The sequence below is a fragment of the Setaria viridis genome, chromosome 5 (genome assembly GCF_005286985.2).
Source record: "Setaria viridis chromosome 5, Setaria_viridis_v4.0, whole genome shotgun sequence".
NCBI lineage: Eukaryota > Viridiplantae > Streptophyta > Magnoliopsida > Poales > Poaceae > Setaria > Setaria viridis.
The window spans coordinates 29,013,615-29,027,968 of NC_048267.2; the positions used below are offsets into that span (position 1 = coordinate 29,013,615).

At 48.7% G+C, this 14,354-nt stretch overlaps 2 protein-coding genes across 2 annotated transcripts; one reads left to right on the forward strand and one right to left on the reverse strand.

The window, feature by feature from the left end:
- Window positions 1-435: 435 nt before the first annotated feature.
- Window positions 436-3,878, forward strand: LOC117855094 (phospholipase A1 PLIP1, chloroplastic). The gene is made up of 2 exons (XM_034737369.2): window positions 436-1,347; window positions 2,186-3,878. Exons 1-2 carry the CDS (start codon window positions 697-699, stop codon window positions 3,551-3,553), a joined length of 2,019 nt encoding a protein of 672 aa, XP_034593260.1. The 5' UTR covers window positions 436-696; the 3' UTR covers window positions 3,554-3,878.
- A 559-nt stretch (window positions 3,879-4,437) lies between these two features.
- Window positions 4,438-11,548, reverse strand: LOC117857857 (ATP-dependent zinc metalloprotease FTSH 9, chloroplastic/mitochondrial). Its single transcript, XM_034740749.2, has 17 exons — window positions 10,910-11,548; window positions 10,178-10,331; window positions 9,698-9,790; window positions 9,470-9,558; window positions 8,867-8,990; window positions 8,560-8,679; window positions 8,357-8,407; window positions 7,949-8,010; window positions 7,588-7,645; window positions 6,923-7,048; window positions 6,763-6,843; window positions 6,525-6,654; window positions 6,079-6,227; window positions 5,679-5,960; window positions 5,516-5,605; window positions 5,163-5,216; window positions 4,438-5,053 (listed from the first exon to the last, which is right to left on the reverse strand). Exons 1-17 carry the CDS (start codon window positions 11,443-11,445, stop codon window positions 4,913-4,915), a joined length of 2,340 nt encoding a protein of 779 aa, XP_034596640.1. The 5' UTR covers window positions 11,446-11,548; the 3' UTR covers window positions 4,438-4,912.
- Between the last annotated feature and the right edge of the window lie 2,806 nt (window positions 11,549-14,354).

The window sequence follows — 14,354 nt, forward strand, 5'->3', positions numbered from 1 at the left end:
TTTTGTAATTAGTCTATATTTAATACTCTTAATTAGTATCTAAACATTCAATGTGACCAGGACTAAACTTTAGTTAGAACTAAATGAGTCTAAATACTAATTAGGGGTATTAAATAGGTTAACTACAAAACCAATGGCATAAATGAAAGCTAATTCGTAAGACGAATTTATTGAATTTAATTAGTCCATGATTTGATCTTGTGATGCTAAAGTAAATATGTGCTAATTATAGATTAATTAAGTTAATAGATTCGTCTTGCAAATTAGTTTTCATTTATACAATTAGTTTTATAATTAACCTATATTTAATATTTTAATTAATATCTTAATATTTAATAATTTAATATGACGTGGACTCAGTTTTTCCCCCGGCACGGCGGCACCCACCCTGGGTTTCCAGCACGCGACCTGCCCGAACTGTGCGCTATTAAAGCCCACATCGCCATTTGCAGAATTCCCCCGTGCTCCCTCCCACGCACGGGCTGACCAACCGAACCCGTCCCTGCTGCCTCTAGCTGGAGCTGGAGCTGGTCGCCACCAAGAAGCTAACCACCAACGCCAACCATCCTCCCCCGCCGCGCGCCAGCGGGCTGCTGCCCAGCTTAATTACTCCGCCGCGACTTCGCCTGTCCGCCTCCAAGATCCGGGAGCCGGAGCACCGCCGCCTGATCGAGTGGGAAGCGACGTTGACGACACATGGTGGCGAGCGTCGCGGCCGCGGGCGCCGCGGCGGCGGCGGCGGCGTCGTCGGCGGGGCCCCGGCGGCCCGGGGGCAGGATCAGGGAACCGTCGACCATGCACGCCGGCATCCGGCGCTCGCGCTCCGAGCCGCACCTCCGCTGCTCCCGCCGGGGCGGTGCCGCGGGCGCCGCGCTCACCACCAGCCGCTCCATCGGCGTCTTCCCGTTCCAGTTCGACGCCGCGCCGCTGCGCCCGCCGCCGCTCCCCGACGGCGGCGGCGACGGGTCCCGCCTCCTCACCGTCGCGGACGACCCGCCGCCGCCACCCGAGGCCGAGCCGGAGCCGGAAATGCCGGCCGCCCGGAGGCACGAGGCGCACTGGCTCGAACGCCTCCTTGAGCTGCGGTCGCGCTTCCACGACCCGACCAAGCGCGACGTCCTCGACGACGAGGACGACGACGACGACGTCTACCGTCTCGACGCGGACCACGACGGCGGCTGCGGCGTGAGCTACGACGACGACGACGAGGAGGCGGCGGCGGAGGACGCCAGGTGGGACCAGCACTCCTTCGGCAAGCTGCTGGCGCGGGCCCCGCTAGGCGAGGCGCGGCTCTTCGCGCAGCTGGCCTTCCTCTGCAACATGGCTTACGTCATCCCCGAGATCAAGGTGCGCCATCCCACAGCTACTAAAGATCATCGAAATGATAAACCCCTAGCCGTCCGTTCGGGCCCCGACGGCCGAGATTGGCTGATCTAAATCCTCGTGCTGCTCAACTAATCACAAGCGGGGGGAGGCATCCTCGAGCCTACAGGCTGGGCCTGGAGGTGCATTCGGGTCCACTGCCACTTGTCGCTGCATTTTCTTTTTAATTTTTTGGAAGAATTTTGTGGGGCTGACTCGAATTAAAAAATTTCTCGGTATGGAGGAATCGTCTTTAATGGTGCCACATTTTGGTAGGATCGGGGCTTCAATTCGCCGATTGCTAGCAAGAAACGATGGTTTCCGATCAGTCCTCATGCACACAAATTAGGTGCAACACCCTCGTAATTTGTTAGCCCCACTAAGGACAACTTGCGCGTCAATTATTTTTCCATTATGCCCTGTGATTATTATTGAATAAATTCGTGGCTGTTTTCGCTGTTAGGTTCGTGCCGTAGTCTACGTGCAGTTTTCTGGAATTAAAGAAGAAATATCTGCACGTAGTTTTCTGCTGTTTCCTCCAGGTAGTTGGCTGGAAAGTTGCATATACCGGCAAATCGAAAGCCAAATTATGTCCAGTATTCAAACATTGCTATGATTTTGATGTGATTGCGGCATGCCTTTCGGTTTTAATTTTGGATATTTGAATGTTTCCACCATTCTTGTTCTCGGTAATTTAATCAATGCTCGTTATTTTGATTTTTTACTGGAATTTGTTACTTTTAGCCTGTTGAATGAAGCGCATCATTGCGATGCGAGTAACAGCATCCGAAGAAGATCGACTGATTTCGTGTTGTGATTTCAGGTTGAGGAGCTGAAGAAGCATTACGGATTGCGGTTCGTGACGTCGTCGCTGGAGAAGAAGGCCGAGGCCGGCATCATAAGCGCCAAGCTGGACGCGGACTCCACCCGGCCGCGCACCGCGCCGGCGTACGAGGTGGCCTCCGGCCCGCAGCCTCGCCGGCCGATCCGGTCCCACCTGGCCTACGAGGTGGCGGCATCGGCCGCGTCCTACGTCCGCGCACGCGCGCGCGGCCTGCTCTCGTTCGGCACGCCGCCGCGGCATGAGCAGCAGGCGGGGCAGGGCAGGCTGTACAACTCGGGCGTGGCCGCGTACATGGCGGCGTCGACGGTGACGGCGGTGGTGGCCGCGGAGGACGAGGCGCGGCAGGAGGCGGCGCGCGACCTGCGGTCGCCGCTGTCGTCGCCGTGCGAGTGGTTCGCGTGCGACGAGGCGGACGCGCGCACCCGGTGCTTCGTCATCCAGGGCTCCGACTCGCTGGAATCGTGGCAGGCCAACCTCCTGTTCGAGCCCACCGAGTTCGAGGGCACGGGGGTGCTGGTGCACCGCGGCATCTACGAGGCCGCCAAGGGCATCTACGAGCAGGTGATGCCGGAGATCGAGGTGCACCTGGCGGCGCACGGCGAGCGCGCGCGGCTGCGGCTCACGGGCCACTCGCTCGGCGGCAGCCTCGCGCTGCTGGTCAGCCTGATGCTGCTGGCGCGCGGGGTGGTGGCGCCCGAGGCGCTCCACCCCGTGGTCACGTTCGGCGCGCCCTCCGTGTTCTGCGGCGGCCACCGCGTGCTGGAGGCGCTGGGCCTCGGCGAGGGGCACGTCCGGTCCGTGGCCATGCACCGGGACATCGTGCCCAGGGCATTCTCGTGCCGCTACCCGGGCCACGCCATCGCGGTGCTCAAGCGCCTCAACGGCGTGCTCCGCACCCACCCGTGCCTCAACACGCACAGGGCGCTGTACACGCCCATGGGCGCCACGTACATCCTGCAGCCCGACAGCAGCGCGTCGCCGCGGCACCCGTTCCTGCCCGAGGGCGCGGCGCTGTTCCGGCTGGAACCTGACGACGCCGCGCCGAGGGCGCTGGTGGCCAGCGCGCTGCGCGCCTTCCTCAACTCGCCGCACCCGCTCGAGACGCTGAGCGACCTGTCGGCCTACGGCGCCGGGGGCGCCATCCTACGGGACCACGAGTCCAGCAACTACTTCAGGGCGCTCAGCGCGCTGGCCAGGGCGCCCCCGCGGCGCAGGAAGCAGCCGGAGATCGTCTGGCAACTGCCGGGCGTCGAGCGGCTGCAGCAGTACTGGTGGCCCGGGATCGCCGGCACCGTCATCCCGGCGCCGGTCGCTGTCAGCAACAAGGAGCTGGTCTCCGAGGCGTAGTGAGATCCTAACCTGGTCTGCAACTTTGCAATTGCATTTGCATTCCTTGGCTTTGCTCGCTTGAGCAGTGTACATTCTTTGGTTCTTTCGTTTCTTCTGCACGAGGTAAATAGAGGAGTACAGCTTTCTCTTCAGCTTTGTAGGTTCGTGTGCAAATTGTAAGCATTGTCCAGATGTTCGGTGTCCTGGTGGCCGGCAAAGATCTGCAGGCTGCTGAATAAGACGATGAACGATGATGGGTTTTGTCATGGGTTCGTGTGAGGGAATGTATGAATTCCACCTGTAAACTTCTTGTTTCAATGGAAATGAAACCTTTGGAATAGAACTCCTGAGCAATTCAGCACTGTGAATTGCTGCACAGTGAATTGCTGAGTTATGCAACTAAGATAGCGTTTGGTTCGTGCTAAGGTAATGTAAACGCAAAGTTCGTGCTAAGGTAATGTAAACGCAAAGGGAATCAGATTAGGTTCGTGCTAAGGTAATGTAAACGCAAGGTAATGTAAACGCAAAGGGAATCAGATTACCGTGTAGGTGCTATATCTGATTACGGTGTAGGTGCTATATCTGATTACGGTGGGGGAGGAGGGGTAACAAGCTTTATTTAGGTAAGGGATTCGATTACAGTGTCAATTGATTATAAACCACCGCAACCAAACATATGTAATGGGATTCGTTATCTTCTGTAATCAGATTACGTTACATTTGAGCCAACCAAACACCACCTAATTTCTTCTAGATCAAGCAGAGCGCTACGCCGCTACAGCTCCTCTCCGCAAGCACCTCCAGGCCATCCCTGGGCGTCCTCACACAATGACACAAGTGCGCCAGTTTGAAATGCATGTCTGACAAAGAAAACCAAAACAAAACATGGAGGGAAATCAAAGTTTGCCAGCAGTATGAATACTTTGCAGATATATTGTTTAACCATGAATCAACAGATTTATGTACGGGTTCTTACAACAAATGTCAACAAAAAGGTGAAAAGAACAATGTAAAAACATGGCCCTAGCCAGAAACCTAGCATTCGGAACATCAATGTTACACCTATCTCTCTCCTAGCTAAACTAAAAGTATGGAGGGGCTTTGCAACCCAAAGCTTTGCCAGGGGCCTTGGTGGTCTTCCATTGAAAGAACTATCAATAAGCGTGCACCACCCTCTGCAAATCTCATCTTCTGATGTTTTCCTGTTCACCAAATGAAAATGGTGCCGTGAAGAAAATGCACCACAGGTATTGTGCCCTATTTTACAGAAGGGGGACATCTGAAAGAACCTCCATGGTTCATCTTGGCGCCACTTACTGTACATGGATTTACAATTCACAGTTGGCGAGTGCTGTCTGGATGCAACAAAAGAATCTTTTAAGTGAGGGCAAACTCCTCATCTTGGAAGGAGAACTGGGGTTCTTCTTGGTATGGATGAACTACTTTGTTGATCTCATCTGCAGTAAGTGTTTCATGCTCCAGCAGCGCATTCGCTAAAGCATGCAATTGCTTCTCGTGCTGAAAAAGGTTTGGAACGATGAATCAGTATTGAGGGCTTGAGGCATAAGAATCTGGCGTTACATGGTGATCATGCTGGAGCAGAAATGATCATGGTTGCGAGACAAACCTTCTTAAGCAAACGCTTGACCCGCCCATAAGCCTCTCGTAGGAGCTTCACCACCTGCAAGGCCATGTAATCAGAAAATGCAAGAGGAAATCACAGCCACTTCATTAAGGCCCGCAATGCAGCCAACCACATTTTGAACACTAGACTAGTTAATGCAGACTGCGCACACATTGATCGCGAGCTTACACCAGTGATATACTTTATACTTGATAATGATAGGAACATACAACATGAGCTAGCATTTAACAAAAAAAAATAGGAATAGACCTCCTTAAAAGTTTAGCAAATGAAATAGTAAGTCGTAATGTCATCACTCATCAGTATAATTGAGCACAAGACCTATGAAAAAGTACCTCAGCATCAATCCTTGATTGCATCTCTACACTTGGCCGCTCTTTCACATGCACAGGACCAATAGCATCACTCATCCCACAGTTTGATACCTGTGAAGTCATAGTTAGTTAAGTCACTTAACACAACTAATACAAAAATATTTCCCAGCAGACAAATAATCACCATGTATTGAGCAAGCTCTGTTGCAGTATGAAGATCATTTCTTGCTCCAGTTGTAACATTGTCTTCCCCAAAGATCAGCTCTTCAGCAACCCTCCCACCCATGCAAACATCAAGACGTGCCAAGAGTTGTTTCTTGCTAATAGAAGTCTCGTCTTGTGAGGGGAGTTGTGTGACCATTCCAAGGGCAGACCCACGAGGAAGGATAGTAGCCTTGTGAATGGGGTGAGCACCCTGGGTGTTGAGTGCAACAATAGCATGTCCACTTTCATGGTAGGCAGTAAGCTAATGAAAGAAAAAAGAAGTAATTGATTATATACTGGAATAAATTAAGAAAAAATGATATTATAACATCTTGCTCTTTTTACTTGCCGGAAAGGAAAAATAACAAGAATAAACATGCCTTTCTCGATTCATCAGATATGAACATTGATTTCCTCTCAGTTCCCATGATAATACGATCTTTGGCAAACTCCAACTGTCCAGCAGTCAACTTGTCAGCACCTTCAACTGCAGCCTTAATCGCTGCAATATTTACAAGGTTTGCTAGGTCTAACAGAAATAAACAAAGAAATGTCAGAATATTGGTACAAGATCCAAAACATTATACTCAAAGTATTTATAATATATTTTCTTAAAATGAAAAATGTTTAATATTATATTTATACTCAAAGAAATGTTTGGACCTGGATTCATAAATGATAAAGTGAAATCAGGAAAATGATCTCTTAATGAAAAGAATTACCCAATCCCTATCCCTGTCCCTATAGGAAATCCCTCATGGTGCTTTTATAAATGAAATGTGAAGTACTACTTCCACAGTAATGGAACAAGGGGAAATGTACATACCAGCCCCATTAAAGCCGGGTGTACTACGGGCAATTGCATTGATATCTACATCATTGGCCACTGGCTTGTCTTGCAAATAGAGCTCCAGAATCTCTTGGCGACCCCGCACATCTGGGCTTGGGACAACAATCTAGCAAAAAAGCTCGACAGAATTAATCAATTTGCTTTTTGCACCATGCTCAGTACTCAATTTCTACTCTTCAACAGGATCAGGAAAACATTTGCTCAGGTGACTTACATGCCTATCAAATCTACCAGGTCGCGTGAGTGCAGGATCAAGAATGTCTGGCAAGTTTGTTGCAGCCATTACAATTATTCCCTGTAAGATACATATCAATTGGAAAGAGTCAGATCGAGTACAGTGCTTATTCAATTAAGTGATAGACTAAATGACTTACCTCATTTTGTTCAAACCCATCCATCTCAACAAGAAGTTGATGCAGTGTTTTCTTTGTGTGTCCTTCCCACTGTTTTCTAGTTGAACCCACAGCATCTATTTCATCAATGAAGACAATGCACGGTGCCTGTAAAGAGAAAGATCGTTAAAGCTGGCTAAACGACAGTGTTCCCTGTATTCAAGGATACATGATTCTTTGGGCAAGATCAGTCTCCAATACACAATTTTGATCACCAGTTACCATAATAATATGTTAGTAAAACACAAAAAAAATATTGCATTTCAGGAGCACATTTCATAACATATATATAATATGATTATTCATTTACCAAACTATAACAGTTTTGTTCCCTTCCAAACATATTTGCAGTCAAAGTAAAGGAAGTTTGACCAGTCAGATCATAAATAATATTTCTGGATGGGACTTTCTTTTTGTGATGACAGCAAAAAAAGTTCAACATTTACCCTTCTGGAAAAAAAACAATAAGTTATTATCAACTTAATATAAGACAATGCGATAATAATATATCTGCACTGCATACTCAAATTACATAGGGTGGTCAAAGAAAGTGAGTAAATGAAAGTTCACCAAGGTAGCTGGTTCTGATCAATAAAACCATAGACAGAGAGAAAGTGTTAATGTGTTGAGAGAAAAAGTGTAAATACCTTCTTCTTTGCAGCTTGAAACAATGACCTCACTCTCCGAGCACCAACACCAACAAACCTGAGAAGATGGTGAAGGTAAGTCATGGTTAAACAAGGAAACTTTGATAATAAGGTACAAAATAAACATTAATAGCATGGTGATTTTAAATTCCAGATGTTACAGACTTGTATTTGTCATGAATGCTAAGAAGGTATAGTTTTAGTAGCATTTCAACAACATTATGAAATACATTTAAATTGCAGGCATGGACCATGGATTATTTTCTGCTTTAAGAAAGACAAAATTACAATCGGTAGAATAAATTTACAGAAAAACACAAGAAAATTTTAAGGCCAAATAGCACCATACAAGAGATCTTACATTTCCTCAAATTCAGAACCTGCTCGGTAAAAGAATGGTACACCAGCTTCTCCAGCAATGGCCTAGAGCAAAAGGCCAGACCCAGTAAGGTATTGTTTGTTCAAAGGAAACAGCAGTAGCATAAAAAAATATCAGATAACTAAGACAGCTGCTCTATATAGGATATAATGAGGAGTAGATGATATGGTCCTAGCTTATAGCAACAGAGGAAAGGGAGTTCCTTCAAAGGGAAACAGCTGGAGATGGCACTATTGTGTATATGTATAAACAAAAAAGATTAGTGTGAAGTGCAAGAAGTAATATAATATAGCTAAGCCATGCTCAACCGTCTATTCGTGTGAGCTTCTCCCTTGCAAGAGAAAATATAGAACACATCAAACAATTGATGAGACCTCCAAACAAGTTTACCTTTGCAAGTAGTGTTTTCCCAGTTCCTGGAGCACCAGTCAAAAGTATGCCCTGCAAAAGAAAAATAGAAAGGTGAGAATTTAGTATACAGCAAGAATTACAACAGCTAAATCAGCCAATTAAAAATGACAGATATATCTAGAGGAATTCAAAGAGCGAGGTAATGACAAAATGTTACTTGCAGTATGGCATAGAGTGATTACCTTTGGTAGCTTTCCACCAAGGCGAGTGAACTTTGAAGGGTTTTTTAGATACTCAACTACCTCCTCAAGTTCCCTTTTTGCATCATCACAACCTTTGACGTCTTTAAATGTCTTGACATTCTGTAACAGAAACGGATCGATTGAATGTGTATTTGTTTCTGTACCAAGAAATCACATTAATAAAAAAAAACACAATGAAGATAGTATAGTACAAAAGAAAAACACCACAACAGTTTATGTATTAACTCAAAGTGGACCAACATATTTTTTCTTGCATAAAATATTTTATGAAGTGGTAATCGCATACCTTCTCTGGCATGATATCCTTATTTATCTCTTTTGGGGAATACGATGAGCTAGAACCAACACCAGATGCCCCAATTCCACCTAAGCTACCAATATACTTTTGAAGAGCAGCAGCACCCATCACCCTGGAACAAAATACACAGTGGGCATCAACAAAGTAAACATAAATAGTTCAATATAAGAAGTTTGGCCCCAGTAATTAACAGATTCATACAATTATTCATTTCATAAGGAATAACAGAATTGTTTCTCAATTCTCTACAATGAATGCACTAAGTTTTTTCAAAAAAAAAAACTTTCTAGTGGTATCACATCCTGTAGAAAGAAACTATGATCATTAGAAGTCTGGGTATGACATAACAATTATGTGCCTGACTTAAACCACAAGAGAGTAGGAAACTGGGAATTCTGTTCAATTTGCATCATGTCATCAAATTGAAAATTTGGTCTCGTGAGGCTGGTTGATTCAAGCTAAATACATCTCAATGACTTAAAAGCCAAGTTGGAAGAGAACGAAAGAGGTTGATATGAACACCATAGTGTAATAGATAAGTATGAATTAGCAAAATACTAGCAAGTAGAAATCATGAAAGGTTGAGCATACCACATGACTCCAACAGCAATTGTAAACAAGATAGTTGAGAAGATCTCTTGAGCAAACCGTGTTGATCTACCAGTTGTTTTGGGGTCAACCTGATGAAACAATGAAATTCATGAAAACCAATAAATAGCACGATTTGAGGATTAACATCACAATAATCTGGACCCTAGGCTATCAAAAATGATCATGAACAATAAACCAATAGCACGATTTAAAGGTCTGGTAACTCACCATTACTACATGTAACGGTTGCTTTTCTGATATCCCAGGGTTCATGAAAGGTTTGTCCTCATTCCCGGATACACGCTGCTTCAACTCTTGCAACTACTGACATAAATGCATATTACAGAGAGTGAAGAAGTGGTTACAACATGGTGACTAAAAATGTAGGGCAGTAGAAGTCAACACAGAATGACAGCGGACAGAAACCATAGTACAGAAGGAATGGTGATATAAGGAAGTTAGAAGCTTTGAGCTTTTGCAGGATCCAGGATGACAGCATTGTTTATCAGTACAAAGAAACAAACAAGTTTTACTTGAAAAATATGTCTCAACAGTATACTTCCTTGATCATCCCTAATAAAAACATGGTTATAGATTGATCAATCCAGTACTTGGGAACTCGGATGGGCATTGGGTGGCATATAGAAGGATTTCTCTTAAGTTACCAAATGTGGTATAAAGGGATAAAAGATTGCAAAAGAAACTTACCAGGGCTGGCAGACTTGCAGACCTCCCAGATTGTTCATCTGGAAGGTAATCAGCTATAGCATTGGTGAGAACAAGTGCCCGAAGGTACTCTGCAACCCCCTTGCTATCCACAGCATGGCTTCTTTGCTCAAACCTTTTAATGACATCTTCCGGGCTGCCATAATTTCAATGCACACCAAAAAATGAGAAATCAAGTTGGAGAAAGATTCCATTCTGTAGTTTCTAAGTAGAGGATTTCTTACGATTTTCAGTGCAAACAAAAAAGGAGAAGAACAAAATTGTTTCACCCATTGCCATTATAAATGTCTAAATAGTACCAAAGATAGCACACAAAAGAACTCCGCAGCATGTGTCAATAATACAACCACTAATAATGATTGTGCAGATACCAGGGCTCCAACCATAAGAGAAATTGGACGGTTTGGCTAGAAATTTCAGCATATCCATGATTTGTGCTTTCTCCGGGCAATGATCCAACAGTATGAATAATCAGCCACTCCTCACATTGTTTCTTGATAATTTTTGAAATCGGCAAATCAGCACATCAGGTATATCTAGGGTGCAGAATCAACTCAACATCACAAAAGTTGGAAATCCTACCCACAAACTTGTCAAAACATTCCTAGGATTGATTCCTTCGATGTCAAGTCAAACCATCCAAAGCGTCCAAATCACCACGCAATTTACTGAATCAGAACTACATTCGCCCATTTCTCAGAGTCAACACCGCACCTGAACTTGTTGAGCTCGTGGAGGAGCGCGCTCTGCTTGGCGGCGTCGTTGGGGTTGGCGTCCGCGTCATCGATCAGCCCTTGCAGACGGCGGTCGGGCCGCCAGAAGGGCCAAAAGCTCATCCAGTCCCCCGACACCACCCAGTCGACGAACCTCCTAACCGCGGCAACCACCGCGGCCGCGACCGCCACGACCCAGGCCTTCGCCTTGTCCACCATGTCCTCCAGCTCCTCCTTCCCGCTCATCACCGCGGGTTGCGCCGCGGCCCCCGCGCTCGTGGCCTCCGCCTCCGCCTCAGGCTCGGGCTCGGGCTCGGCCGCCGCCGCGGCAGCCGAGGACGCGGCAGCCGCGGGCGGGTCGGGGGCGGCGGGCTGCGGAGCGTCGGGTGCCAATGCGCGGAGGCAGAGCGGGGCGCGGGGGTGCGCGGGGGCCGCGCGGGGGAAGGAGGCGGACGCGGAGGGGAGCGGCAGCCGGCGCCGCGGGGGCAGCGGCGAGGGGAGCGGGCGGAGGAGGAGGGAGGCCTGGAGCGCGCTCATGGCGGCGGAGGAGGGCGGGCGTCGCCGGCGAGGTGGGAGGCGCGTGACTTGGAGAGAGGAGCTCCCCCTTTTGTTTACCCTTTTTACTCTGGAGCTGGGTCTCGGTTTTAGTGGACACGAGGAGTAGCCTTATCGTGGGCGCGACCGCGGCCACGGGCGGGGAGGCGAGGCGAGGCGACGGGGGGGACGGGACGACGACGCGGCGGCGTTGGCGGTTGGTAGATTCACGCGGGCCGTTGGTTCCCGGAGGGGTGATGGGGGCGGACGGCTCGGGTGCGACGGAGGACGACTTGGCTCGCCTGGTCGGTGTTGGAGCTGGGTTTGTGGGCCGGCGCTGGAGTGCTGGAGCTGGTCCCAGACCGCCCCAAGCAGGCAAGCAGCATTGGCACCCCGGCGCAAGCAAGGGACTCGATTCTCTCACACACTGGCACACACGAGCACGAGGAGAACCGGAGAAGGCGGACGGGAAGAATGGAATAGAGTGGGGACTTCATAAGTTTTCACGTGCCAAGCGATCCATTACGTATGCCTTTCGTCCTTTTTAAGCTTTTATAAGCCTCGTTTAAACATGAGCATTTTACAAGATTCGAGCGTAACCGGGTGTTTAGCTTGTTCCTGCATTTCAAGCGGGGGTTTCAGTTATGTGGTAAATCATGCGTGTAAGGTGCAAAGTTTTCAAATGTTAATTAGCGTCCACGTTCGCTAGACGGTTCACACATTTTACTGGAAATGAGAATTCAGCAAAGAATTTCTTTCTTCAATAAGATTGCACGCTGCTGCTAGCAGCACATGCCACCATAGTCACAGAATTCGGGTCGATGCCTCGTTCCTCGACCCGGGGTCACCATCCCGAATCAAGGGTCGGGTCGAGCAGAGTTAGCGTCCCATTCATGCATAGGTCATCGCTCCACAGCAGCAGGGTCATAGCTTAGATTGAGTGGGCTGTATTGAGCAACAGGGGAGATGAGATGACGGAGACCAGCATTGCTAGGATGTGGGATGCCGCCTGAATTGAAGAGGATGTCCTGCCGCTGGCGGACAGTACCACGTAACTTGGGGAGCCAAAGCAATCAGTATCATTGATCCTTCTCCAACGAATCTAAGAGCACAGGAGAGAAGAGGAGGCCATAGACAGTCGATTTTACTAGTGCCTCATGCAAAGTGTTGGTTGATGGTGAGCGATTTGTGGCCGGTGGTGATAAGTTGCCTGAGCAGAGCAGCTGCAAGGAGGAGGCAGGGAGGCAGCTGCGTGCGTGACTCATAAGTCCAAGGACAATTAGGGTTACAATAAGTGGATAATGGTCTTGGTGGGCTATCATACACAGCCCTGATCAGTTATTTCTTGTTTTTCTTTTCTTACTTACTACTCCCTTCGTTCCAAATTGTATGCCATTTTATCTTTTCTAGGTTCATAAAAATTATTATTATGCATTGTATGTCTAGGTGCATAATAATATCTATAAACCAAAAAAGTCAAAATGACCTACAATTTGGAACGGAGGTAGTACGTTGTATAGAACTTTTGTATCATAGTCGTAGCTCATCGACTCGGTTTCATCGCCCCGGATTGACTGAGGTCAATCGTTCCAAACTACCCCCTTCGACCCATGTTTTTAGACACTTGCGACCCTCGACCCAGTCGGCCTGACATTCTGGTGACTATGCATACCACCCCCACCCCGTAGCCCCCTCGAGTTAGGGCACTGTCGTAGCGCTGGGTGGGCCAATGGCCCCAACCTGATGTCCTAGCAAGGTTGTAAACACCATGATGACCATCTCTTTGTTTCTCGACTATTGTCATCTCTCGTTCTAAGAAGAGAGAATTCCTTGTATAGCACGGAAAAAAACTTGATTCCCTGTATGGCACTGAAAAATTTTGTCGTCACACCCAAATTCTTCTTTCGTTCCTTCCTTAGCACTTCTGTCAGATTTGTTACTAATTCTGTTAGAATACAAACCGTGCGAGCCGCGTTATCCCCGTGCACTGGAGCCGAGCGAGCCTCCCCCGAACCCTGATCCCCCTCCACCATTGCTGCCACCACCACCTCCGAGCTCCCCACCATTGCCAGAAAAATTCGCCACCGTGGTGAGCTCCCATCTCGATTCCTCGTAGCCACAGCACCCCCTCGAGCTCGCATACTCGTTTTACCTCTCACCGGTCATGCTCATCCTCTGTGCAGGGCGCTCGCCGGCGAGCTCCTCATCCTCCATTCCGCCACCGCCCATCGCGTCCATCTCTATTCGACATGCTGGCGGCCGAGGACGCGGGGCACAGGCGCCCGTGGCGGCGGCCTAGGGCGCAGAGCAGCGGCCCAGGGAAACGAGCGTCGGCGGTCAGGGACGTGTGGCACGAGTGCCCGTGCCGGCAGCGGCGGCCCGGGGGCACGGGACAGCGGCATGCTGCAAGCGGAGGGGGCCGGTGGCCAAGCCCCACGGGCGGGGTGACGACGGCAAGGACCGGCGGCCACCGTGGGAAGTTCCAGCCAGGGTTGGGGCAGCACGGCCACGGCAGCGGCCACCTCCTCGCGTGGCCTCTTGCGCGACCCGTGGCGGTGGCAGCCACCTCATGCGGGCTCCAGCGCAACCAGCCTCGAGTTCCTAGAGGGAGCTCTCGCGGCGGCAGGCAGGCGTCAGAGGAGAGGAAGAACGAGGGAGAGGGGTGGGGTCGGCAACGGGTGGGTCATGAGGAAGTGACAGTAAGAGCCATCTCAACCGTGTATTCTAACAGAATTAGCTAACATATCTGACGGAATGCTACGAAAGGAATGAAAGAAAAATTTGGGTGTCAAATAGGGACGAAATTTTTTTCCAGTGCCACATAAGGAATTAAGTTTTTTTAAGTGCTATATAGGGAATTCTCTCTTCTAATAACTATCCATCAGTTTTCCTCCACTATCTTGGCCAGCGGA